Source organism: Condylura cristata, unplaced genomic scaffold, assembly GCF_000260355.1.
Source record: "Condylura cristata isolate star-nosed mole 26May11 unplaced genomic scaffold, ConCri1.0 scaffold00019, whole genome shotgun sequence".
NCBI lineage: Eukaryota > Metazoa > Chordata > Mammalia > Eulipotyphla > Talpidae > Condylura > Condylura cristata.
This window is the reverse complement of record NW_004567120.1, coordinates 5,185,252-5,210,884: the sequence shown is the minus strand read 5'-3', so window position 1 is coordinate 5,210,884 and position 25,633 is coordinate 5,185,252. Positions and strand designations below refer to the sequence as shown.

The 25,633-nt window shown below is 33.1% G+C and overlaps 1 protein-coding gene across 1 annotated transcript in view; it reads left to right on the top strand.

The window, feature by feature from the left end:
* The window catches only part of HDX (highly divergent homeobox), a 110,104-nt gene extending 89,584 nt beyond the window's left edge, over positions 1-20,520 (top strand). Inside the window, exons 7-10 of the mRNA XM_004685621.1 lie at positions 5,922-6,001; positions 8,850-8,933; positions 15,879-16,001; positions 20,118-20,520. Coding sequence (XP_004685678.1) covers positions 5,922-6,001; positions 8,850-8,933; positions 15,879-16,001; positions 20,118-20,243 — 413 coding nt within the window. The 3' untranslated portion in view covers positions 20,244-20,520. The remainder of the gene's footprint in view (positions 1-5,921; positions 6,002-8,849; positions 8,934-15,878; positions 16,002-20,117) is intronic.
* Positions 20,521-25,633: the final 5,113 nt, after the last annotated feature.

Here is a 25,633-nt window from a genome sequence, read left to right as displayed (position 1 = left end):
TATAAAGTTGCTTATAGAAGAGAAGGTGACCCCAACCTCTTTATTTTGTTAATTTTTAAATTTATGGTGACCTTTACTTTAAAATTCTAGTAAAGTGTCTCTGGATATCTTAGACTGTAATTCTCTATGTCATCACATATGACTTCCTGAATCATCCAAGTTTTTCTTCTAATATCTACATGTTGATACAAGTAACCCCTATATGTCTTTCCATGGGATGAGCATACTTGGAAAAATATCTTTGGAGTGTTCATAAATATTTTTGGTGACATTTTTGTGATGAAATAAAATGCCAGTTACCAAGGGCTTAATACTTCCACTAGTATTTATCAAAATAACCTCCATGACATGACGATATAGAAATGAAAGAGAAAAAATATGCAATTTTTCCAGAGGTGGTAGTAATCTAAGAGGATTTACTTGTTTGTGCATACCGAATGGGGGTACTGGCCAGAGGTGCAGGGGTGGTGAGAGGATTCACCAGAGACAGTGAGAGGGTTCACCAGAGACAGAGTGGGGAACAGGACAGGCCGACTGATGAAGTACACTGATGAGTGCAGCAGCGGGTGGGTCAGGAGAGGTCTGCCTCTCTATGTGGATCACCTAGGGTCAGGTGGGGATGGAACTCATGCTGAAGTGGCTTTAGCTTTTTAATGTTCTGCTTTAACCTGCTGCACCACCAGGGAGGGCCTTAAGAGGATTATTTTATAGATAATTTATGCTTTGAGGTAGCCTCAGTCCCTATCTCAGCACAGAGGACTTTTTGGTAGAATTGTTTGCCTGAATTAATTTCTCTTATTTCTCTTTTTACACATGTATGGTCAAATAAATAATATTTATTTCAATGACATTTAAATATTGTTGAAATTCATATGGAATCATGAAGAAAATATTTTTGATGTTTTTGACAAAATAAATACTATTTTTATCATACAAGGAATGCATGTTCACTGTAAAAATATTGAAAAATACATTGAAATATATGTTGAATGTATTGAAAAATACATTGAACTATATAGTTTTCCTACCCATACATGACATTCTGGAAATGGAGTTGAGGGTTTTTGTGGTTTTCTGTTTTTTGTTCCACTCTTTTCTCTTTGCATACACACAGAGAGGTTTGTGTGTTTGTGTCAAAACAAGTTTTTAGAAAACTGGAAATATACTATATTCATTGCTTCATATCATGTATTCAAAAATTTCTCTAGCACTTTTGTTTTATTACAATAAGCAGTGCATGTTTGTTACAGGAAGTATGTAAAACAAATTTTGATTTTCTGCATAGAAGATTTGGTTGAGGGTGAGTTTATAATATGTACATATGGAGAAGTAAAAATATAATCCCAAAGTTATATAAACATGTAAAACCCTGAAAAATTCATTTAAAAGAATTTAAATATAGATGAGCAAATGGAAGACACGAATTATCAAAAATGTAAAGTTAGACAAAATGAAAAAAATAAAAATTATCAAAAATTCCATTCACAAATGCTAAAGAAAATGTTTTGGAAAATATATCTGTCTTTTTTATATGAAAATGTACACTTTTTTTCTTTTACAAAATTAAACCAAACCTACCTACATAGTACGGTTTGTCACCAATTCTCCACTTACTATCAGTAATATCAAAAATATTTTCTTCATGAATTTCAACAATATTTAAATGTCATTGAAATTTTTATTGGAATTGCCTTGAATCTGTAATTTACTTTGGATAGGATGGCCATTATGATAATTTTTATTCCTCCAATCCATGAATATGAATATTTTTCCATTTCTTTTTGGCTGCTTCTATAATGTTTCCTTTAGCAATGTTTTATAATTTTCCTTGTACGGGTCATTCAACTCTTTTATTAGGTTTATTCCCAGGTATTTAATTATTCTTGCTACAATTGTAAATGAAAATTTTTTAACCTTTTCCCTTTCAGGCTGATTTTTTTTTGCATATAGGAAGGCTACTGATTCTTTTTGTGTTTATCTTGCAAGCTTATACTTTCATAAACATGTCTTAATTAGTTTTTCTGTGGAATTTTAGGATTTTTATATATACATATATAATCATAACATTTGCAAATGATGATGTTCCACTTCTTCTTTCCTTATTGGGTTCCTTGTAGGACTTTCTCTTCCCTAATTGCTATGGCTAGGACTTTCAGTATTATATTGAAAAGCAGTACTGAGAATAGACAGCTCTGTCTTTTTCGATCTTAATGAAAAGGATTTCATATTATCACCATTAAGAATGACGTAGGGCGTGGGTTTGTCATATATGCTTTTATTATGTTAAGGTATGATATTTTATTCCCAGGTTTTTTGAGGTAATTCATAATAAATAAATGTGGGACTTTATCAAATGCTTTCTCAGTATCTATTATTATGATGATATGGTTTTTATTGTTCTTTTTTGTTGTTATGGTGAATTAATTGATTTTTGGATATTGAGCAACCTTTGTGTTCCTGAAATAAATTCCACTTGATCATAGGATATAATCCTTTAGATACATTCTTGGATTTGGCTTGCTAAGATTTTACTGAGTATTTTAGCATCAGTATTCATTAGGGAGATTGAACTATAATTTTCTCTATGTGTTTTCTTTGATTTTGTTATTAGAGTAATATTGGTTACCTAAAATGTATTTGTTTGTATTCCTTCCTCCTCCACTTTCTGAAAGACCTTTTCTAGATTAGGTGCCAGTTAATCTTTGAATGTTTCGTAGAACTTGCTTGTAGAAATGATCTGGTCCTGGGCTTTTTTTTTGGGGGGGGGGTTGATTAGCATTTCAATTTTCCTGATTGTAAATTATTTGTTCTAATTTTATATTTCTACTTTACTCAGCTTTTGGTGATTGTATAATTCTAAGAATTTGTTCTCTAATCTAGACTGTTGAACTTGTTTTCACGTAAATGCTCACAGTAATCTGTAATTTTCATCTGGAATCTGCTGTGTCTATTGTAATTTCCCTTTCATTTATGATCCTATCTATTTGAACTTTCTCTCCCTTTTTCTTTGTGAACCTAGCTAGAGGTTTGTCTGTTTGTTTATTCAAGTAAAAAACTTTTTAAAAAATAATATATATTTAATGGAAGAATTGGGGTGTAAGCCAGAGGTACAGGGGGTAAGAAGTTAAATCAGACACAGAGTGGGAAGTAAAAAAGGCAGTTTCACTGAAATACACTTCTAAGGGAAGGAACTGATGAGACAGGTGAGGTCTTTTGTGTCAAGTGCGTTAGCTCTCTGGACAGGGATTAAATTCAGGCCATGGCAGTGATAGTGCTGATTCTGACCCCTATACCGCCAGGGAGAATCAAAACTTTTGGTTTAATTGATCTTCTGGATTATCTCTTTTATTTATTTATTTTTTAATTAAAATTTTTTTCTTTCTTCAATTTTTTTTATTGTTCTTTCACAGGTTCCTTGAGATTGGAGATTAGTTTGTTTCTTTGGGTTCTTCCTGTTTCTTGATTGTAGGTCTGTATTCTATATATTTTCCTCTTAATACTGCATTTGGTGTATTCCACACATACCAAAATGTTGTATCCTCATTTTCATTTTTCTTAAGGTTTTTAAAATTTTTTTCTTTGATTTCCTCATCAGCCAAGTAGTCTTTCAGTAGTGTATTTTCCAGTCTCCTTGTAATGGGGGAGCTCCTTGCTTTCTTTTCATAGTTGATTTCTGGTATGTTGCCTTTATGGTCAGAGAAGTTTCTTGGTATGAGTTCAGTCTTCATGCACTTGTTGATGCTTGTCTTGTGATGCAGTATGTGATCAATTATGGAGAATGATCTATTTGCACCTGAGAGAAATGTCTATTAATTTTTAGTGGCACAATGTGCTATAGATTTGACCCATTTGGTCTAGATTTTTATTTAGGGCTATTGTATCCTTGTTTATTTTTTGTCTTGTTGATCTATACATTTGTGAGTGTGGGGTGTTGAAGTCTTCTACCACATATGAACTTTCTCCAATGTCTGTTTCTATAGATGATAGTAGTTGTCTAATATATTTTGGTACTCCTTCATATAGTGAGTATATGTTGATGAGTGTTATGTCTTCCTGGTGTATTGTCACCTTCATCATTATACTGTGCCCATCTAAGTGTCTTGTCATATTTTTAAGCTTGAAATTACACCCTGAATAGCCAAAGCTATCCTGACTAAAAGGAGAAAGACCAGAGGTATTACACTCCCAGACTGAAAATTATACTGCAAAGCCATAATAATAAATAAGCATGGTATTAGAACAAAAGCAGGCACACAGACCAATAGAGTAAAATTAAAAGCCCAGAAATAAAATCTCACAAATGTATTCAACTAAGCGATGACAAAGAAATAAAGAATATACACTTGAATAAGGAAAAGTCCATCAAAAGAGAGAGTAACCAAAACCAACATTCCCTCAGAATGTGAAAAAATATTTGGATACCATAGAACTGATAAGCAAACAACCCAGTCAAAATACAGGCAAGAGAACTGAAAAGAAGAAATAGAAATGGCCAACAAACGTATGAAAAAATATTGAACATAACTTATGATCAGGGAAAAATAAATCAAAACTTCAATGAAATAATACTTCACACCTGTGAGTGTGGTCTATGTTAAAAAAACTAGAAACAACAAACGCTGTTGGATGATAAAGAGGAAAAGGAACTCTCTTATATAGATTATGGGAATGTAACTTACGCAGCCACTATAAAAGCTGTGTGGATGTTCTTGAAAACACTCAAAATGGATATGCTGTATAAACCAGGGATTTCATTCCTAAGACTCTACCCTAAGAACACTGGGATACTAATTCAAAAGAACACTTGAACTCCTATGTTTACTGCAGCACAATTTGCAATTGCTAAGATATGGAAACAATCCAAATTCCCCAAAACAGATGAATGGGCAAGAAAATGTAGTCTATGTCCACAATAGAATACTACTCAGAAATCCAAAAAGATAAGCTCATACCATTTGCAGCAACATTGATAGAGCTAGAAGGAATTGTGGTAAACAAAATAAGTCACAAAGAAAAAAAGATAAATACCAATTGGTTTCATTTATATGTGCACTATAGAGAAATTGAATCAAGGTTCAACAAAAAGACAAAACTTGAAAGTTGACTATTGATCTGAGGCATATAGAACAGGAGGGGCAGAAGGAGAAGTCAAAATGGTGGTAAAGAGAATAATGGAACTGGGATATTTATCACGGGGTGCTATGTTATAAGGGAGAACTGGGGACTACACCTGAGGAGTGAAGTCAAATAGTGTACAAAATATGAACAATAATATAAGAAAATAAATAAATTCAGTAATAATAATAATAATAAATTCTATTTTAGTTTCAGTGGATTTGTAACATTTATTGTAGGATTAGATTGAATGATTACTCTAATCCTCAACTGTTAATCATATGGGTTGCCTACATATTTAAAATTATAAATTTTACGTTGTTTACCATCCTTCTATTTGTACCCATCCATACATATTTCTTTTTTTTTTTTTTTAAGATTTTATTTATTTACTCATACAGAACTGGGGTAAAGGCCAGAAGTGCAGGGGTGGTGAGAAGATTCACCAGAGACAGAGTGGGGAGCAGAACAGGCCAACTGATGAAGTACACTGCTGAGGGGAGCAGTGGGCGGGTCAGGAGAGGTCTGCCGTGCCATGTGGATCACCTCTGGGATGGGGATCGAACTCATGCTGAAGTTGCTTTAGCTTCTCAGTGCTGTGCTTTAACCCTCTGTGTCACCAGGGAGGGCCCTCCATTCATACATAATTCTTGTAATGCATTGTTAGAAGTATAATTGCCCTCCAATGCATGTATTAAATAAATTTTTATTTGTTTTCTTTTAAAATAGAAATTGATACCTAAGTGATCTAAAATAAACATTCTAAAAAGTTTTCAGGAATAAAAAAAATCATTGTTTTTCTACAGAAGAGTCTACTGAAATGGTTCCAAATGAGGCAAGGGCTCATAAGGAGGAGGACCACCATGCAGTATCCACAGATAATGTGGTACGTATTTTTAAAAATTATTTCTTCATTGCATGATGGATTTCAGTGATAGGTTTCCAGTTGGTGGCAATATAAACATTGTCAGAATACAGTCTTGTGCTTAAGAAGTGGAAGCGGAGCTTTTGTCAATGAAATTGTATATCTTTAAGTATATAATACATGAAATTTATAGTTCTGTCATTTGAACTTTTTTTAATTTAGGAGCTTTGCAAATATAAAAGCCCAATACTTACTCACATAGGACATTTTGTACATAAAAAGCAATTTTTGTTTAGGAATTTTAGCAACAAGCAGATTTCTTCTCATTTGACAAATGGTAGGATTAAAAGAAAAGTTAGCCTGAGATTATGAAAGAAACATTCCGTTAGTTCTGGAACTTTTCTCCAAGTATTCCTGACTCTAAGTTCTCTTTTCAGACCATACCTATACATATTGAGCCTGGAACTCTTTCTTCTTTCTAGTTAAACTACACTCTGCTAGTATAATTACTAACAGTGGAGTAAAGACAACATGAAACAATTGAATGACAGACTATGAGTTAAGCTGGGTTTTATGAAAATATAAACGTTTTTGATTTATAAAGACATTCTCTAGGCAGTTATTTTAGAAGCATCTATTTATATCCTGACTGTGTCAAGTAATACAAAAATCAAGATGGTTAACCATGAGAAAAATGTCATTGTGTTTTTGCTTTTGAAAAAGTGTTTTGTGCTTGATTGCAACCTTCAAAACTGGTCCCTCTAATGTTTTTGATGTTGTTACAAAATATCTGTAACTTTAAGACTTATGGTGATTTCTATTACAAGCATTATTTGTCGGAAACTGTAACTACCACATCTCCTTAATAAAAATTGACCAAATAATATACAGTTCCATTCTTTGATGTTTAACATCAATGATATATAACAGTGTTTTCCGCAGGCAGAATATGCTTTAGATTTGCACTGTAATGAATTCAGTTCTGAATTAAGTTGATGTTTAACCCTACTCACACAAAATTCAGTATTCACATAGGAAAACAAGTTTTCCGTAAAGTCATGTTTTCATTAGCTAATGAACAATAATTGTTTTCTACAATTACTTGTGCTAATATTTTCAAATTTCACCAAGTAATAATGACCTTTTCTCTAAACTTGAATTATATGAATTACAATTATTTAAAAATTGGACCACCTTTCCCCTAAAGGCATGCTCAATTTTAGCCTGAATTTCTCTTCATTTATCTCTCCTTCAGCAGATATTTGAAGATAATGAAGGAAACCATGCCATCCGCTGAATCACAATCATTTAAGCACGTAATTGTTCGAGGGCAATTGATTTACAGAGACAAAACTCCAAAAGTTCAAAAATGTGTACCTTCTGTCTATAACTTTTGAATGCCTCAAGTTATTTGTGGATGACAAATCACCAAGACATATATGATTCATTTATGTGCACGAATCTATACAGTGGCATACACCTTCATCCCATGGGTTATTCAGCTCCTTTATTCCTGGAACCAAATCAAATAGGTAGAAAATGTAAAAGACAGCATCAAACAAATTACATTTGAGGTTTAATCATTGTTAACACAATTAAACTGCAAGTTTATGGTGATTATAGTAGAAAACAATACATTAGATTTATCATTAGGCTACAGTAGAAAGAAATTTTGTTATATCTGTTCTCCTGGCTCAGAGCTCTGCAGGTCACAAATCCTGTTATAGTGTCATCTCCTCATAAGCAATGGATCAAATAAAATCATTCCCTATATGTTTGTGACTTTTAATTACTACATACTTTCCTGACTAAAAAATTCAATTTCACATTCTGCCTAGGACATACTTGTATTAATGTACTCTTTCTTAAAAGATTGACTAATGATGATCTCAAGCTAATTTTTTAGCTTTTAAATTTGCGGAAGGTTGACAGTTTGCATGTTTAGAAGTGTTTTCATCTGCCAAAGAAAAATTTGCCATTGATTTTATCTTTCGGTTTTGCTTTTATTAAAATCAAATTTCCATGATTAAAGAATTTACCTTGCTTCCATGTTTGCAGCTTATTGGTCATTCTTTCCTTCAGTGCTAAGCTGTTTTGTTTATTCATGTGGCAGAAATTTGATTAGTACCTACTGTGTGCAGAATACTTTATAAACTATACTGCACCTGAATTCTAAAGATTCTAAATCTCATTGAAGTTTATCTCCTCTCTCTTTACCTCCCCTGCCTTCTCCTTCCTCCTCCCTTTCTCCCTCCCTCCTTCTCGCTCTTTCTTTTTCTTTCTTTAACTCCTCCCCACTCCCTGTACTGTCCAATGATGGAAACAAGTTGCCATATAATTATATAATAAATGTCTGCCTGCTTCAAATTGTCTAGCTAATGAATTATAATAAGTGATTTTTAAAAGGTGTTTGTTGACATTTTAGATTAGAAGTTTTTTTTTTTAATGTGAGATTTAAAAAACAGCTTCTACCAATTAGATACGGTTACTATGAAGTATACCAACCTTATCAAAAGTAAATTCTCTGTCACTGGAGCTTAAATTTAGGTGGAAATTCAATGTCTATCTTTTTAAGAGATATTGTGAAATAATATATTATATTTTCTACTTTAAAAGTATTAAGATAAGTTTCTAGTTACTAAGCAGTCATCAGTTAATGGCACAGGGAATTTGCTAAGAAATAGGCTGAGTTTAACATTGAGCAGTAGGTGACGTACCAGAATTTATTCTAAATGACCTAGTTGAGATAATCCCATAACTAAATTGAATACAAAAACTGCATATGAATTTATTCAATTTGTATATGTTCAGTTGAGTGTTGTGATGATGATCAGACATGTTTATAAAAACCTTTTTGCTTGCGTTACAGAAAATAGAAATTATTGATGATGAAGAAAGTGACATGATAAGTAATTCTGAAGTTGAACAGGTGAATTCTCTCCTGGATTATAAGGTAAAAACAATTTCAAATTCTGCATTTATAAAAGATGTTAAATGAGACAGATTTAAAAAAAAATATTTAATTATTTATACATACAGAATTGGGTACAGGCCAGAGGTGCAGGGACAGTGACAGGATTCGCTAGAGACAGGGTGGGGAGCAGAAAAGGCTGACTGACAAAGTACACTGCTGAGGGGAGCAGCAGGCAGGTCAGGAGAGGTCTGCTGTGCCATGTGGGTCACCTCTGGGGCAGGGACTGAACTCATGCTGAAGTGGCTTTAGCTTCTTAGTGCTGCACTTTAACTCACCACACCACCAGGGAGGGCCTGAGACAGATTTTTGTAGTACTTGTAACTTATTCATTCCTTGGTAAATTAAAAATCCTGGGCTTCTGTTGACTTTCAGGCAATTTGAATACCATTCAAGGCACCAGGCATTTTAGTTAATGCTGGCTCCTTTAGTGCTAATGGTTTTAAGTAGAGTTGGCTGACACTATGGAAAGCTATTTGAAGCTTCCTGAAGACACTAAAAATGATGTACCATATCACCGAATGATTCCACTCCTAGGAATCTACCCAAAGGACACAAAAACACGAATTCAAAAGGAAACCTGCACTCCAATGTTTATTGCAGTGCTATTTACAATAGCGAAGATATGGAATTAAACTAAATACCCCCCAAATAGATGAATGGATCAAGTAAATGTGTTATATATACAAAATACAATTGTACTCAACTATCAAGCTAAATTCATGCCATTTACAGCAACCTGGATAGATAGACATGGAAGGGATTATGTTAAGCTAAATAAGCCAGAGTGAAAAAGATAAATATCAGATGGTCTCACAGATATGTGGAATATAGAGAAACTGAAGAAAGGGGCAGGAAAAAAGACAAAACTTTCAAGCTGACCACACATCTGAGGCATAGGGCAAGGTAGAGGGAAGAAGGGGGATCAAAAGAGAAGGGAGAAGAGCATAAAGGACTGGGTAGATTTATCACTGGGGATCTGTTGGTGGGAAACTATGGGGACTACATCTGAGGCTTGAAATCAATTGTGTGCAAAAATTAACAATGATGTAGGAAAGGAATTAAAAATAATGAAGAATGGAAAGGAAACAAATTGGCTGAGAAGGAGTAGGTATTGATGGAACATGGCAGAGTAAGGAATTTCATTGTGGTGGTTAATGTGAAATACATGACAATTATTTTATTTTAATGTCCAAGATGTTTATGTTTAGTGTTTATTTTTTTTGTCCCAAGACTCTTGTTGATAGGTGCATTTTTGAGTTAACACTCCTCCACTTCATAATAGCAGAATTTTTTTGTTTTTAATTAATATTTTAAAATTTCTTTATTCAATTATTTTGTATTGAATTAACGAACATTGATTTACAACATCGTATATATTTTAGAGGTGTAGGTTCCTACCTCTTTTGCATGTATGTCACCATACCACAACTACCACCAACACTCATAGTTCTCCATAATATCTGCCTTTAAATTGTGATAAAGAGATTTTTTCCAGTGTTCCTTACTAATTTTATCTTTTTAATTATAACTTTTGAAGATTTTTTATATAATAGTATAGCTATTTTAGGAGACATTCCAAAACAATCTCTAAAACAATTACCAAATTAGTATGAAAAGATTCGCAATTTTCTGAAAGTCATTCTTTACTAAATTGACAGACTAACTTTGATAGTGTTTTTATTACATTTTGACATAAACTATTAGTCTGTGTGTCAGTTTGTTTACTGAACATATGTGTAAATGTTATTCATTTGTTAAACTGTATACAAATTTACTAGGTAAGTTGGAGGCTTTCTGAAATGTTCATGTTTTCCATAAACAGATTTTTTTTCTTGAAATGTCATAAATGTTCAAACTAGAGACCAGTGAACTTAAAATGTTAGCAGAAAATAACATTTATTCAGAAAAATAACAGCTGTCATTTTCCAAAAATTCTTTTCAGTTTTACTATAATTGAAAATTATGTCATTCAACAGTTTGTTTTCCAAATGCTCACAACACGTTAGACTTTAAAATACTGAACACTGTAAATACAGAAGGAAACTATCTTTTGAAATTTATTTACTAATTTGTCAGAGTACAATGCTTTCCACTACTTAAATTGTACTTCCAACTGAAGTGATAAAGAAAATATAATGCCTAACAGAATTATAAAGTTGATTCAATACCAGAATAGATTTATAATTTCTCCAACAAGGATGTAAATATTTCTAAATGTCCAGCAAAGGATTAAAACATCTCAGCAAACCCTCATTTGGCATAAGCAATGGAGAGTACAACCGAAAGGACAGATTTGTAGTGTTTTGTTTTTTTTTTTAATAAGATTTATTTACTTGTGCATACAGAACTGAGGTACAGGCCAGAGGCTCAGGGGCGGTGAGAGGCTTCACCAGAGACAGAGTGGGGAACAGAACAGGCAGATCAACGAAGTACACTGCTGAGGGGAGCAGCGGGCGGGTCAGGAGAGGTCTGCCACACCATGTGGTCACCTCCAGGGCAGGCGGGAATGTACTCATGCAGAAGCGGCCTTAGATTCTCAGTGCTGTGCTTTAACCCGCTGTGCCACCAGGGAGGGCCTGGAGTGTTTTTTTTTTTTTAAGATTTATTTATTTATTCATACAAAACTGGGGTACAAGCCAGAAGTGCAGAGGTGGTGAGAGGTTTCACCAGAGGAGCAAAACAGGCAGATGGAGGAAGTACATTGCTGAGGGGTGTAGTGGGAGACAGGAGAGATCTGCTGCACCAAGTGGGACCCCTCCGGAGATTGGGAACAAACTTGCACTGAAGTAGCTGCAGCTAGCTTGCAGTGCTGCGTCCTAACCCGTTGTGCCACAAGAAAGGACCCAGAATTGTACAGTTTTTAAATGTTCTGCTTAGTACTCATGCAGGTCAGAGAGATACTGTTGGGTCTCGGTGGAACTTGGAGGATTCTTTCCAGGGCCGTTTCCTTCTGGAGTGGCAGCCTACTTAAGCATCTCAGCATAGTTAGGGCTGAAGGTTAGGATTAGGCAGAGTATACAATCATAAAATAATTATTAACATATTCATTGTACTCTAAAGGATACTTACTGATTCAGTGTTTTCCATTTTGGTAAATGCTGTCAGAAAAATGGTCCTTCATTTTCCTTCATTTAGGGGAACCCATGACCATCGGACGTAAACTTCTTGTTCACTTTCTAAAACCAACACCTATATAGAAATTACATCTTTTTATTGATAATTATTAAAAATATTTCAGTTCACTCCATCTGTGAATTAACTTTAATGCTAAAGTTAAGACTCCAGAAAACCTCATATCAGTTATAATTGCTGATTTCAAGCTGTTTATTTAAAACAACTGTATTAATATGGAAATTTAATTTTTCTCCAGTGAACTCTGTTATACTTTATTTGCATACACATGCTAATATTCTTGATTTGAGATCAAAATCACTTGGTTGATTTCTTAGGTATATTTATCATAAAGTTCTTGAAGACAGGCATATCCCAAGTTTCTGATCTAGTGTTTAGTAATTAATTCCTGAGTGAGTGGATAGATTAATTTATTCTTGCAAGTACTTTTTATACTATTATGCAAGTATCCGTTTATATAAAATCAATTAAGATCAGAAATTGGATCATTATACAATTTTCCTACACTAAAGTCTCTCATTATTCTTGTGGTTCATTGTAGCACAATGAAAGAATGTCTCCTATATACTGCTGATAAATATCAGTATTAAGTCTGGTTATAGTAAAGCTTCTGATTGAGACATATTGCTAAAAATCCATATTTCTGGGATTTCTAATTAACACAACATGCTTATGAGACAAGTTGGTGTGCTCATTCCCTAGACTAGAATAACTGTCATAAAATAACACCTTAGGTTTGGCAGCCATTAATAGCCTGTTTGGAGATCAAAACTCTAGTCTCAAGTGTTCCATACAATTATCTTGAAAAAGAATTGGCAAAGTTTATTTGGAATGTTGGGAAGATTTTAACAAGAAAAATGAGTTCAGGTTTTGTTTTGTGGAATTCAGTAGCTGATATTATCATTTTAGTTCCTTTCACAAACTTTCCATTTATGTAAAAAAATCTCTAACGTATACATAAATTACTGCTTATGATCTAGGAAGTTTTTAATAGTGTTGCAAAAGCAGCTCTAAGAAGAAAATGTATGCAAATTAATTTTCTTAAGTCAGTTTATGTTTTACAAATATTGCATAAATACTGAAGAGGAGGAATATACACATGAGAAATTAAATATCTGAATCCTAAAAGATTATTCCTGGCTTTTGCAAATATGAATTAATATCTTTAAAATGTTTTCTAATGGACTGTGAGTGTAGCTCAAAAGGACTCTACATTAAAATTAGACAACACTAAAGATGATAGATATCTCCTGTGTACTTGGAAAAAGATTTCTTAGTCAGTAATTTACTAATACTGCTTTCACAATGAATACTGAAAAATTAAACGTCAGGATTGTTCAAATACATTATGGCAGAAACATGTTGAATTGTTTTATAGTACTTATTTGGAACTTATATTGCTGTAGCATGCCTCAGCAAAAGGAATTTAGCTTGGATTATCATTTGCAAATGATTAACTTTTGTTAAATGGTCTGCATAGGAAACAGTTTATTAGGTGTAATATGTTCTAAAGTGAGCTGAAAAAGCAATTGATGCAATGAACACATCCATAAATTGAATGTGATTACTTCAACTGCCTCCTCTCAATTGAAATAAGCATACCCATAGAACTAACTAAATTTAATATATTTTGCATAATTTTTGAATAAATCTTGCTACACAGTTACTACTGTTATCTTTCACACTACTTCTCCAACTACAAAGAATATTCATAACTTAATGATTTTTGGCAAGGTGTTGACTAATAATTTATTTTTTAAAACATTCAGTTTAATTAATTCACAAGACCTGCAGACCCTTTTACTGGTTTGTTTTTTGTTTGTTTTTAATTGTTTTTTTATTGATATAATTTTCATACAATAAAATTCACTTCTTTATATATTTAAACGAGTTGTAAACAGTATGTTTATATGACTGCCAATTTGTTTATTTACCTCCTGATGAAGACTTGTGTTGTTTCCAGGTTTAGGCTATTATCAATAAAACTGTTATGAACATTAATGTGTGTCTTTTTGTGGGTATATATTTTCATTTTCTTTGGGTAAATACTTAAGAGGACTATATGCACATTTTGCTGGTGGTTGTGGTGTGGAAACAGTACCGTAAGGGGGAAATCTTAAACCTCTAAAACACACACACACACACACACAAAACACAAACCAATTACCTCTATTAAAAAAAATACTTGGTAGTAGGACTACCAAGTCATATGGTAAGAAAGAAATGTTTAATTTTACAGGAATCTGCCAAAATGTTTTCCTGTGTTTCTTAAACATTTCAAAGGTCTGTGTCATTTACATTCCCAGCAGGAATAAATGAAGCTTCAAATTGCTCTACATTTTTATCAATACTTATATTGTATTATGTTAGTAGTAGTATCTAACTGTACATTTCATTTGTATTTACTTAGTAAGAAATAATATTAAGCATTTTCATGTGATTTTTGCTTATTCATGTACATTCCTTGATGAAGAATATATTCCAGATATTTTTGCCGGCTTCTTATTCTGTCGTTCCTATGATTGTGTTGAAAAAGTTATTTATATTATCTGACAGTAAGTGTTTTACACATGATTTCAAAATATTTTCTTTCAATATGTAACTTGTATTATTCTAAGTGCCTTTTGAAGAGCAAAAGTTTTTATTTTGATGATATCTTTAAGTTTTATGCTTTATTTTTGCTATTGACAAATTTTTGCCTAACCTCAGGACACAAAAATTCACTCTGTTTTCCTCTACAAGTTTTATATTCCTAGGTTTTACACTTGGATCTATGACCCATTTCTTAATAAACTTTGTATATTATGTAAGTGTAAGGGTTGATATTCTTTTCCTTTGGGGGCACTATGGATTTCATTTGTTCAACCAATGGATTTGAAATAAATTGGTTGATATATGTGTAATCTATGTGTTTATAAATGATATGTATTTTTGTACTGTGCTATGCATATATCTTTTCTGTTCCATTCATCTATATGCTCATTGTCTTTACCACACTTTCTTAATTACTACAATTTTAGTAGTAAATCCTCAGAGGACATTTTTATGACTACTCTCTTAGTTGAGCCTAGAAATGCCAAAGAGCACTAGTATTTATTTATTTTACTGATTTGTAAACAGGTTGATTTACCTACACAGGCTTTCACAATTACTAATGAACCTGGCATTAAATGCTGATATCTAGTGTATTAGTGTATTGTTCTTTTCCTACACAACTAGCAAAAGTAATAGAGATTAGTTTTCAATCAATATACTGAAAATAGGAGTCAACAAACTCCCACATAATAAAGACAGGTTGGAAGGCAGCAAAAATCTTACAACATTCTTAGTAATAAACTCAGTATCTCCTTGGTTAAAAAACATGGTAAACTTTTTTCAGTCCTCAGTATTTGTTTTTGGGAATGGTACATTCAGTGTTACTACATCTGCTATTGCTCTTTACTTGGGGCTCATTGGACTATGCTTTGTCTTAATGCAAGTGCTTACTAGGTTTAATACATGAGGAATATTTCCAAGAAAGGAAATATTTATTGCACTTTTTTTCTTACTGGACTTTATTAAATTGGATTGAATTTTTGACCTTGAAAATGGTTGTCTGTTGGTGATTTCCTTAAAAGTCAGCCTTACAGTGATCAGATAATCTCCTTCAGAATTTTATATTTCTTTGGATAAAATATAATCTACTTTTTTAAGCCTCCAATTTGTCAACTTAAAAAAAAAGTTATTGTGCATCAAACATGTACAGTCCAGTTTTGCAGTGGTAATTGTATTGTTTAATGTTTTCTCCTTCAGAATGAAGAAGTAAGATTCATTGAAAATGAGCTAGAAATTCAAAAGCAAAAGTACTTTAAGCTTCAGACATTTGTTAGGAGCTTGATACTAGCTATGAAAGCTGACGATAAGGAACAACAACAGGTAGGTGCTAGAAAAGATGACTAGTAAACTAATGTATCATGTTGAAAAATGGTATGTCACACATTGGTTCTTCATTTTTGTTTTCATTTTTAAATTTTGTTGCTGGTAGACATGAAGAAGTATTTGTTACTTCATGACCTTTATTAGCACAGTATTATTGAGAGTAGACATTCAGATTTTATGTTGCTTTAGTGAGAAATCAAAATAACTGATTAATATACTTTATTAATTGCAAGCTAGCCTTAAGAAGGGGAAAATAAATATTAAATTAATTTAAGGAAATTGTGGAGATAGAGCTACTCTAATTGGGGAAGCACATATTTTGAGCTTTTTTAAATGAAAGAGGGTTAAGGCATTTGCCTCTCTTCTGTATTTTATTTAATTTCCATCCCTCACTAAAGTTCATAGATCTTTGAGTAATCTCTACTTCACAATATATTATTCATCACTATGAAAATGTGAAAATCTTTATGACAACAGTGCATTGTTTACTTTTCCCAGTTTTCCCAGTCTTATCATTGCAGGTGAAATTTGTTTAGTAATTTACTAAGCTTGTTAGAAAGAATTACAGAATTGAATTTAATATTGCATTCGATACTAAATGATGCCAACTTTGCCTCTAAATTGTATACTATTGTGTTAATTCTTTGTCAGAGAAATTTAATATAAGTAGTACATAACAGATAACCATTAATTTGGAAGAATTTATAGAGAGCTTTATTCATCAAGGATTTTTAAAGGTACAAAACTTCACTGCTTATAACCAAACAAGACTGCATATACATACGCCACCCCAGACATCTCAAGGGAAAATGATTAGAGTTTTAGTATACCACAATTCTCCCTTTTTATCAAACAAAAAATAATTATGCATTTTACCAAAGTGCTGAACCACAATATTTAAGCTAAAAGAACTTACTCAAAAGGTTCAACCCAACATATAGAGTATGTGTCCATTTGCATGAATTTTGCTCCCTTATATAGCATACATACAGATATATCAAAACAGCTTTCAGTTTTGACACCAGCATTATTTACCAGCATTATTTAGCATATTGTTTTATCATGTGAGTTATGCTTATTCTGTGACATGTTGAAATGTGTTTGCTTTTTTTTTTTTTGAATAATGTGGTAGCTTTGAACATGTACCTTAGAGCACTGTAAATGTTAACTAGCTGTAAAACAGAAACAATGACAATGGACTCTAACCATAGGATGTATGGTCCTAGCTCCAGAATTTGTAACATGGTTTTTATTATGAGTTATCTGGCCAGATAATTAGCAGTTGTCTATATCTCAACATACAGGAGTAGAACACAAACCAATTTTATTTTCTAATTGTAACCTCATCACTGGCTTGATTCTTTTTCCAAGTTCACTGAAAAATAAGAGTAATAAATGTACATTTTCTTTTTCTCCTTATCTTTTCCTCCAATAGAAGAGTGATGAACTAAAGAATGGGCAAATGTTGGCTAAAAAAAGGCAAAATGATACAGATATTTTACTAAAAGTGATAGTCACTCTAATCAACACCTCAATAAGAATTACTAATTTTCATAATTGAGATTGAACATAATAATCTCAAAATATAGAAGACACCAGTAGTAATACAAGAAAGTTTTCCATGTGATCTCTTCCATTACTGATCTCAACATGTGAACTATTAAAAGGCTTATTTCAGGAAAGAATTTTTACTCTTACATTTAAAAAAGAGAATCAGTGTGTATAGTTTCTCACTTCTTTTTTCATATCCTAAGTATTTCTCCATTAATATTTGTTTGGGTATGTTGAATGAGATGAGTGTTTGATAAAAAATATTTGCTCCAATGAATAATCCAGACTTTAAAATATGTTACTAATTTGAAATAGTTTATTGAGTGGATTCATTTGAATCAATGACAATTTAAAAACAAATATAATCATGCTAGCACCACCTTAAGTCATTAATTACAGTCTTCCATCCCCTGATTCTGTGTTATGCTCGCATGGTCAGTTGCCTCTCTTGACCTTCAATTTCTACATTTTGCAAATGGAATAAATGCTTAGCACTACAGTACTTGCAATTCATACTCTAGAGGCTAGAATAAGTGATAGAGAAAATGGAGATTTTTTTTTTTTTTTTGGAAATGCTTTTAATATCTTGGAAGGAAATGCTCTAGACCTGAACAGCAATTGATGAAGAACCTGTAGTAAATAAAGTTAATTGTGTTTGCTTCAGTATCTGTGAAAAAAGACAGTTCTATCAATTGTAATAATCCAATTTTTTGAGTGCACCAATGTGATAATTCAATAAGATGTTGAAAATATATTTTTCAAAGATTTATTTATTTATGCTTATAGAACTGGGTACAGGCCAGAGGTGTGGTGGGTGAGAGGATTCACCAGAAACAGAGTGGGGAGCAGAACAGGCAGATGTACCGAAATACATTGCTGAGGGGAGCAGCTGGTGAGTCAGGAGAGGTCTGGAACACCATGTGGGTCAGCTTCCTGGCCAGGGATCAAACTCCTGCTGCAGTGGCTTCAGAGAGTTTCATAATGCAGTGCTTTAACTTGTTGTGCCACCAGGGAGAGTCCTGAAAATAATTTTTAAGTCGACCTCATGAATTAGTAGTGCTCTATAATGCCTCAGACATCAAGGTTTTCTAGTTCATGTTACACACATTTTAGTCAACTACATGAAACCAAAGACAAAAAATAAAAATGAAAGTGTTGCTTTGACTTGAGCATCTCCCAACTAGAATTTAGATTGTCATTGTCTCTTCATTTACCTGAGTCTACAGTATTGTAAGCACATATTCAGTGAATGCTAATTGGAACATGTTGTAATAGGCTTCTTTACACTTGCAATATGAACAAAGTCTAATGACTTACATCTCATAGACTATGATCAATTAATGTTAGAAAAAGCTTTATTTTACTTGGATTCAGTAATAAACCGCTATTCTAGAAGAAAATGGCTCAATGTCCTAATATTTACAACCTAGAACTTTAAATAACATGTTTTTTAAATAGCCCAAATTTCAGCAAGAGGTTCATGACCTTTTTAATTGTATAGGATTTATAGCTGTCACTTCTTGTAATAAAGAGAATAGGAGAATATTATCATGTTATGATAATTGGTCTCATTTTTTCTTCAACATGACCTGTCTTTCTGTTCCTTAACTGGTTGTTGACAAGCTTGCATTCATTTGTTCTTGTTCCCTTAGTTCTCATTTACCATTGAACACAAAACTCACTCCAGAAGTGAAGGCATTAGAAAATTGCTCAGATATGATTTATTATTTGTGATTTTTGGAGCAGCAAATCAAGCATTTAGTTTGTGATTTCTTATGATCAAATGGAAATCCACTTTGTCAGTCACATAAAGTTTGAATACTCCTTTATTTATCTGGCATGGATGATGGTATGCAACTCCAGATGAAACAATTACATCATGGCAAAGCTTATTTTTTAGATGTTGGCTTCTCCTGATTACCATAGTAGAGAAAGGAGCAGCGCTCTAGAAACATGATTATACAGCTAGATTCACTGCTTCAGCCATGACCCATAGTACGTGCTTGGCTATCTGTAGCTATGGGCACAGCTAAGAAAAGAAGAAAATTCACTTAACCTTTCTCAAGTTGTTATAGTCTAAAGTGGAATAGCTAAACTTCTTTCCTAAGTGCTAAATTCTTTCTCCCACTGAAGTACAAAATAGTTTCTGTGAAATGTTTTTCTCTCAAGGACAGCATAAGGGGGCAGGAATGTTTTAGTAAGTAATATAATTTACAGCTCTTTTGCAGTGATCAATGAACACACAAAACTAATATGAAAACTGCCTATTTCAAATACTTAAAAGCTCCAGGTTCAACATATTTGTTAATTTCCCTCCTGATTTCTCTTTTGCCCAGGATTCCACTCTACCTAATTCACACTCTCAAGATCTAGTATTCTGCTACTTAATTGTGTATGAAGAGTTTTTCCTTTAGGTGACATATTGCATCAGATTCTGAAATAGGAGTGTCCTTTCTTTGAGTCTATAAGGATAAATCAACATTAATGGACCACAGCTATTAACATAAAGCTAGAAAAAATATGTCCACATACTAATTCAAAAAATTTATTTTTCTTACACAGGCGCTATTGTCAGATTTACCTCCTGAACTAGAAGAGATGGATTTCAGTCATGCCTCGCCAGAGCCTGATGATACCTCATTCAGTGTGTCTTCTTTATCAGAGAAAAATGCCTCAGACAGTTTGTGATTTAAAGAAGAACATGTGATACAGCCTTTAGGCTCCTTACCAGGTGGCATTTCAAGATAACTGCATAATGTTGCCATTAAATTCTTCAGTTGAAAATATGTCGTTGAAACCAGTGTATTTTGTGAAGGATGGATAAGATATAATGGCTACAGTGCAAAAAAATGTATCTGAAATTTAAAGGCATTATCTGAGAGTTTTTTGCAAACTGATGGAATTCTGGAAAATATTACATTTAATTTCGAGGAGTTTACCCAAGAAATTAATGTGTAATTTCTAAAAGATTTGTATTTTTTTTATGAGAAAAACTTAGTTTTATTAATAGTTTTGGCCAGTTCCACAAAAATAAAGGTATTTCAGCATTGAGTATCAAGTTACTGAAGGTTGTTTAATCTTGCCTTTGTAGCCATTACATCTTTCTTATTCTCTACTTTTCTTATCAGGCACATAATACTTATACTCAGGAATGTGGACTGAAAAGTGAAAACAAAACTTAAAAGAAGATTTAACCTGGATAAGTCCTGGGATTTATTTTTCAAACCCTATGAGGATTTGGCTTAATCTAATAATTAAAAGTTGAAGTGGTAATTAGTGTATAATTGTAAAATGTTGATATCCTTGCATTTTCCAGCCCAAAATTTGACTTATGGAAAAGTAATTCAACAGTATGAGGTCAGATAAATAATATTAAGTGTACAGAAACAAAATACTGTAAAAGATTAGTTTTAATGGGAATTTTTCGTTACTGCAAATGACAAATATTGATAAGATTCACGTTCTGTTAGCAAATTTGTATAACTGAGTTCATTGAAGTGTTTCACAAATATTACAAGTCTGTCACTGTCTCCATAATACATTTTCAGTTCTTACATTTTATGAAACAGCACTCTAAGGTAAGCCACTGAGTTTATTTTGTATCTAGATACTCAGCTTTGCCACAAAAATTGATTCATTTCCATGTGAGGCTTATACAGAGCCATCAGCCAAGGATAATATTCAAATACTTATACTACCTTTTGGTTGTAAACTAAATTTCTTTTTGTTTTCTGGAAACTCTCTGATGAGTACACTCCTAAAATGGACATATTACTCACTTCTGCTAAGTAGGTAGCAAATGACTATACATGGTAGAAAATTTTTTACAGACCCCCTCTTCCAGGGTAGTAGATGGCACTCAACACTTATACAAGGGAAAAGACCAGTTTCTTCTCAACTCAGTGTCATATATTTTCCACTTGGCAGATTTTCCATTTGGCAGTGTGTAATTGTGTTGTTTAGAGTAATTACTCTCTATACCTGAAAAATTAATGAAGGGGATATATAAGGTTTTTGGCCATGGAGTTCCTGGGTCAGATATTTTTGTAATTTCAAAACCAATTTTGAACTTGAGATTCACTGATACCAACTTTTGAGTGAGTGCTTTTACCTTGAAATGTCCCCTCCCCAAACACACAAATAGGTAAGGGTCACTGAAAATCCTTCATTTTTCCAGTTATTTGTTTGATTTAATATTGCTGCAATGCTACTGTTATGGTTCTTCTGTTAGCAGAAATAGTTCAGTGGTTAGACAGGCTGCCTTTAAACTGAGAGCCATATGATCCTCCGTAGTGCTTAGAACAACTTGCTGAAAAGTCAAATTCCATCCAGAGAAAGGAACACTGAGTTACCAAACCTTATATTAGGATTAAATTTATTACTATTGCCAATTATTCTATGAGAAAAAGACTCCCTACCATATGCATTAATATGGAAATCATTCCTTAAGTCAGTGTGAACAAATTCAAGTTTCTCCTAGGTTCCCCTTTATTAATCGTAGAATTTATCTTTTAAATCTAATTTCTTCCACTTCAAATTAAGAATCTCTTTATTTTTTCTTGTTACAAAGTAGGAATAGGTGATTTCTTTCATATGTTTCTCAACTCTATGAATTGTATGTCGTGCCTCAGTAATTCACCCTTAAATGAAAATTTATTTAGACTCCTCCTGTAGTAATATTAGATTTGGCCTTCTCAGCATGTCATAAACTTCAAAACAAATAATTCCTTTAACTTTTAATGGATAATAATAAAACTTATTTCATTGTAAATTTTAACAGATTTAATGATTGTTTAGGTGTGATACCTAGAAGGAATCAGCCTATAATTTTGATGGGAAATATAAACTATTTCCTTAGTTCTATTTCAAGTTCTTTATAGTACCTGCAAAAATCATAACAAAGTACTTAGGAATCTTTTTGTCTGAGGATTTGTGTCTCAGCACCAGAATTATTTCTTTTGTTATCATTGGAATTAAAAAAAAACTTCTAACGTGGAATGTGTTTGTTCTATACCCAAAACCAAAGGAGATAACTGTATCCAGGGAAAAATATAATTGACAAAATGAAATCACGCCTTACAGAGTTTGAAAAGATCCCAAGGTCAAGTATTTAAAGTCTAGTATGAAGAAGGTATGTTTTTCACAAATACAGAATGAAATTGGTTGAGACATTTAGCACATGAAAAATAACAGTTTATCACTGCTTTCTGTACATCTTCATGGTGGAGTGGATTAAAAAAAAAAAGCTAGTATTTCTTCCTTAAGGACTTTGACACAATATTAAAATAGACTATACTGTTTAAAGCATCTTTCTCACAAAGGCAGATGTAAATGTATTTTTTTTCCTTTTAAGTATACTTTAATGTCTGCTTTCTGGGTAGAATAGATAAGGAGCTTCTACACAGGAAATGTGTATCTAAGAGCAATTGCCTTCCAAAATCGGAAGATTCTTTCCTCATTAAGCCAAGCTAAATTTAATCACATAAAAAATGGGTATTACAGTTGCCCTGGAGAATAGGAAAACTAGCATATACAAAGGAAACGTTAAAAGAAAGTGGCCTCTTTAAGGAACTGGAGATGTTTTCTTATAAGATCACTTGTCAAAAGTAGGACTTTTGTACTACTATTAGAATCATGCAATGGAAATATTTGTTATCGTTGGAGAAGAAAAAGCTGTAGTCCAATTATGTCAGTGCTCTGAAAACTCCCAAGACCTCAAAAGATGTCCAAGAGGACATTGCTCTCAAGGCAACAACATCTATTTTAGGACATTTTTTATAATCAAGTTTGTACATTTGTAAAAGGAAACATAAGAAGTATGTTCAAAAGAATTCTAGGCTCTAATATTTACTATGTTGCCTTCTTTTGGGGAGCGGGGATATTCAGCCCATTTCCAAGGAATAATTCCTTCATTTTAGCATTATAACTTATTATTTCAAAGAGAGATTTTGTAAACTTTAATACCTGTGCTTCTTCTACACTGCAGCAGTGGTTACCAGGAATACTATCTATTTTTAAAAATAGATTTCCATTCACATTCACGTCCTAAAAAATTGAAATTCTAATAGATTAAATTTCTAAAAGAATTATTAGTACCACCATATGTAGATGAGCAAGTGGATTTATTTTTGAAGCTGCTGTTATCTTTGGCAGACAGCACTTCACCAAGCTCTTCACCAAGCTGTTCTGTAATACAGTGGAAGAACCTTTTAACTTGTGACTCTACAGTCAATACCAGTGTTCAAAACTTACCTCTATTACAAGCAGATTCACTAAGGGGAGAGAATAAAATGATATGTTCATGGAAATATGATTGTCCCATTAAAATGTATACTGAGATATATTGCTCCACGTTGACATTTTATTTTTCATTAAATTGTTGAAAATTCCTTTTAGCAATCTTGCATCTCATTTTACTGGCACTACCTCTGAAACATACTATCACCTTTAAATCACATCAGATTGTAATGTGAATTTTCATAGGATTTTTATTTAAACTTTTATAGAGGCAATAAATGATTTTCAACTAATAGACATCTGTTTCTTTTAATTTTTTAAGTCTTTATGTTGCAATCATTGATACCCTTTTAAAAATAAATTTTCCTTAATATAAAAAGTTTCTGATAAAAATCTTTTTGAATGTAGAGAATAATAAGATATTGGTGGTGAGAGAAGAGAGAACATGGGTTGTACAAGCGAAAATTTGGCTAAATTCCAGTCTACATTTATATCATCCTTAATTAATTTTACTTAACATTGAATTAATATGACACCAATGGGATATATCAGAATAAACAACATATTTGTCCACAATAGTATACAAAATGTTAAAACTAGCATACAAATCACCCCAGGATAAATGAAATTTGATTTCTACAATCAATTTTTTAAATGGTGGAGTTATAACTGTTAGAGTGCAACCCAGGGGTAACGGGGAGCCCCAAACTGTTAAAGGGTGCATGCTTTAATGTTGTTCAGTCATCTAATGCCCATAGGCAAAGGAAGCAGACTCAGTGTAAAAACATCTTTAATAGCATTAATGTGCACAGAGAGGGAAGAAAAGAGAAGACATTCCTAACAAGTTTCCCAGTAACTTGGGTAAATCCTTCCCCTACCCAAATTACCCAACCCTTCATGAAATACCCAAATACTCTCCCTGATGCAAGGCCACCGAGATCCGAAAGTTTCCCACAAATCCCAGACACCCTCTAGCCCTGCAGTGAAGAAACACACAAAAAAGGGGCAGGCAACTTGAAGAGAAGGAGAGATATAAAAATACAAATCAGGATGGTGGCTGCCATTCTCTCTGCTAAGGACAATCCCACCATGTGTATGAAACCTACTGGTCTATTCCAAGCATCTCTACACGTGGCTCTTCTACATGTCTCCTTCAAGTCCCAGAAGCAAGCTGCAAGGCTCACCAGCCTTCAGTGTTAGATTCATTCATCTCTGTCCTAGTCCTAGCACCTTCCTTGCTTAGTAAATTTGGTTTATGTAATCAAAGATGGCTACATGGAAGTGGGTCCTACATGTCAGTTATGACACTAGTGAAAAATGGAATTGGCAATGAAGTATTTACAAATGTTTTTTCAATTTTGCTGCTAAAAATATGAATTTATTGATTTTCTATATATATTGATTTTCATATATATGTATACAAACATATGTGTAATTTGTATATATACATATTTACATAATGAAGTACCCATTATTTTATATCCTTGTTAATTGATTTTCACAATATAGATTTCTACACATGGGTGTGGTCACCATAGCTTTTTTTTTTAGATTTATTTATTTATTTATGCATACAGACCTGGGGTACAAGCCAGAGGTGCGGGGGCAGTGAGAGGCTTCACCAGAGACAGAATGGGGAGCAGAACAGGCTGACTGATGAAGTACACTGCTGAGGGGAGCAGCAGGCAGGTCAGGAGAATTCTGCCACGCCATTTGGGTCACCTCCGGGGCTAGGGATCGATGCTGAAGTGGCTTTAGCTTCTTAGTGCTGTGCGTTAACCTGCTGCACCACCAAGGAGGGCCTGGTCACCATAACTCTTCTACCACTAAAACACTGATAC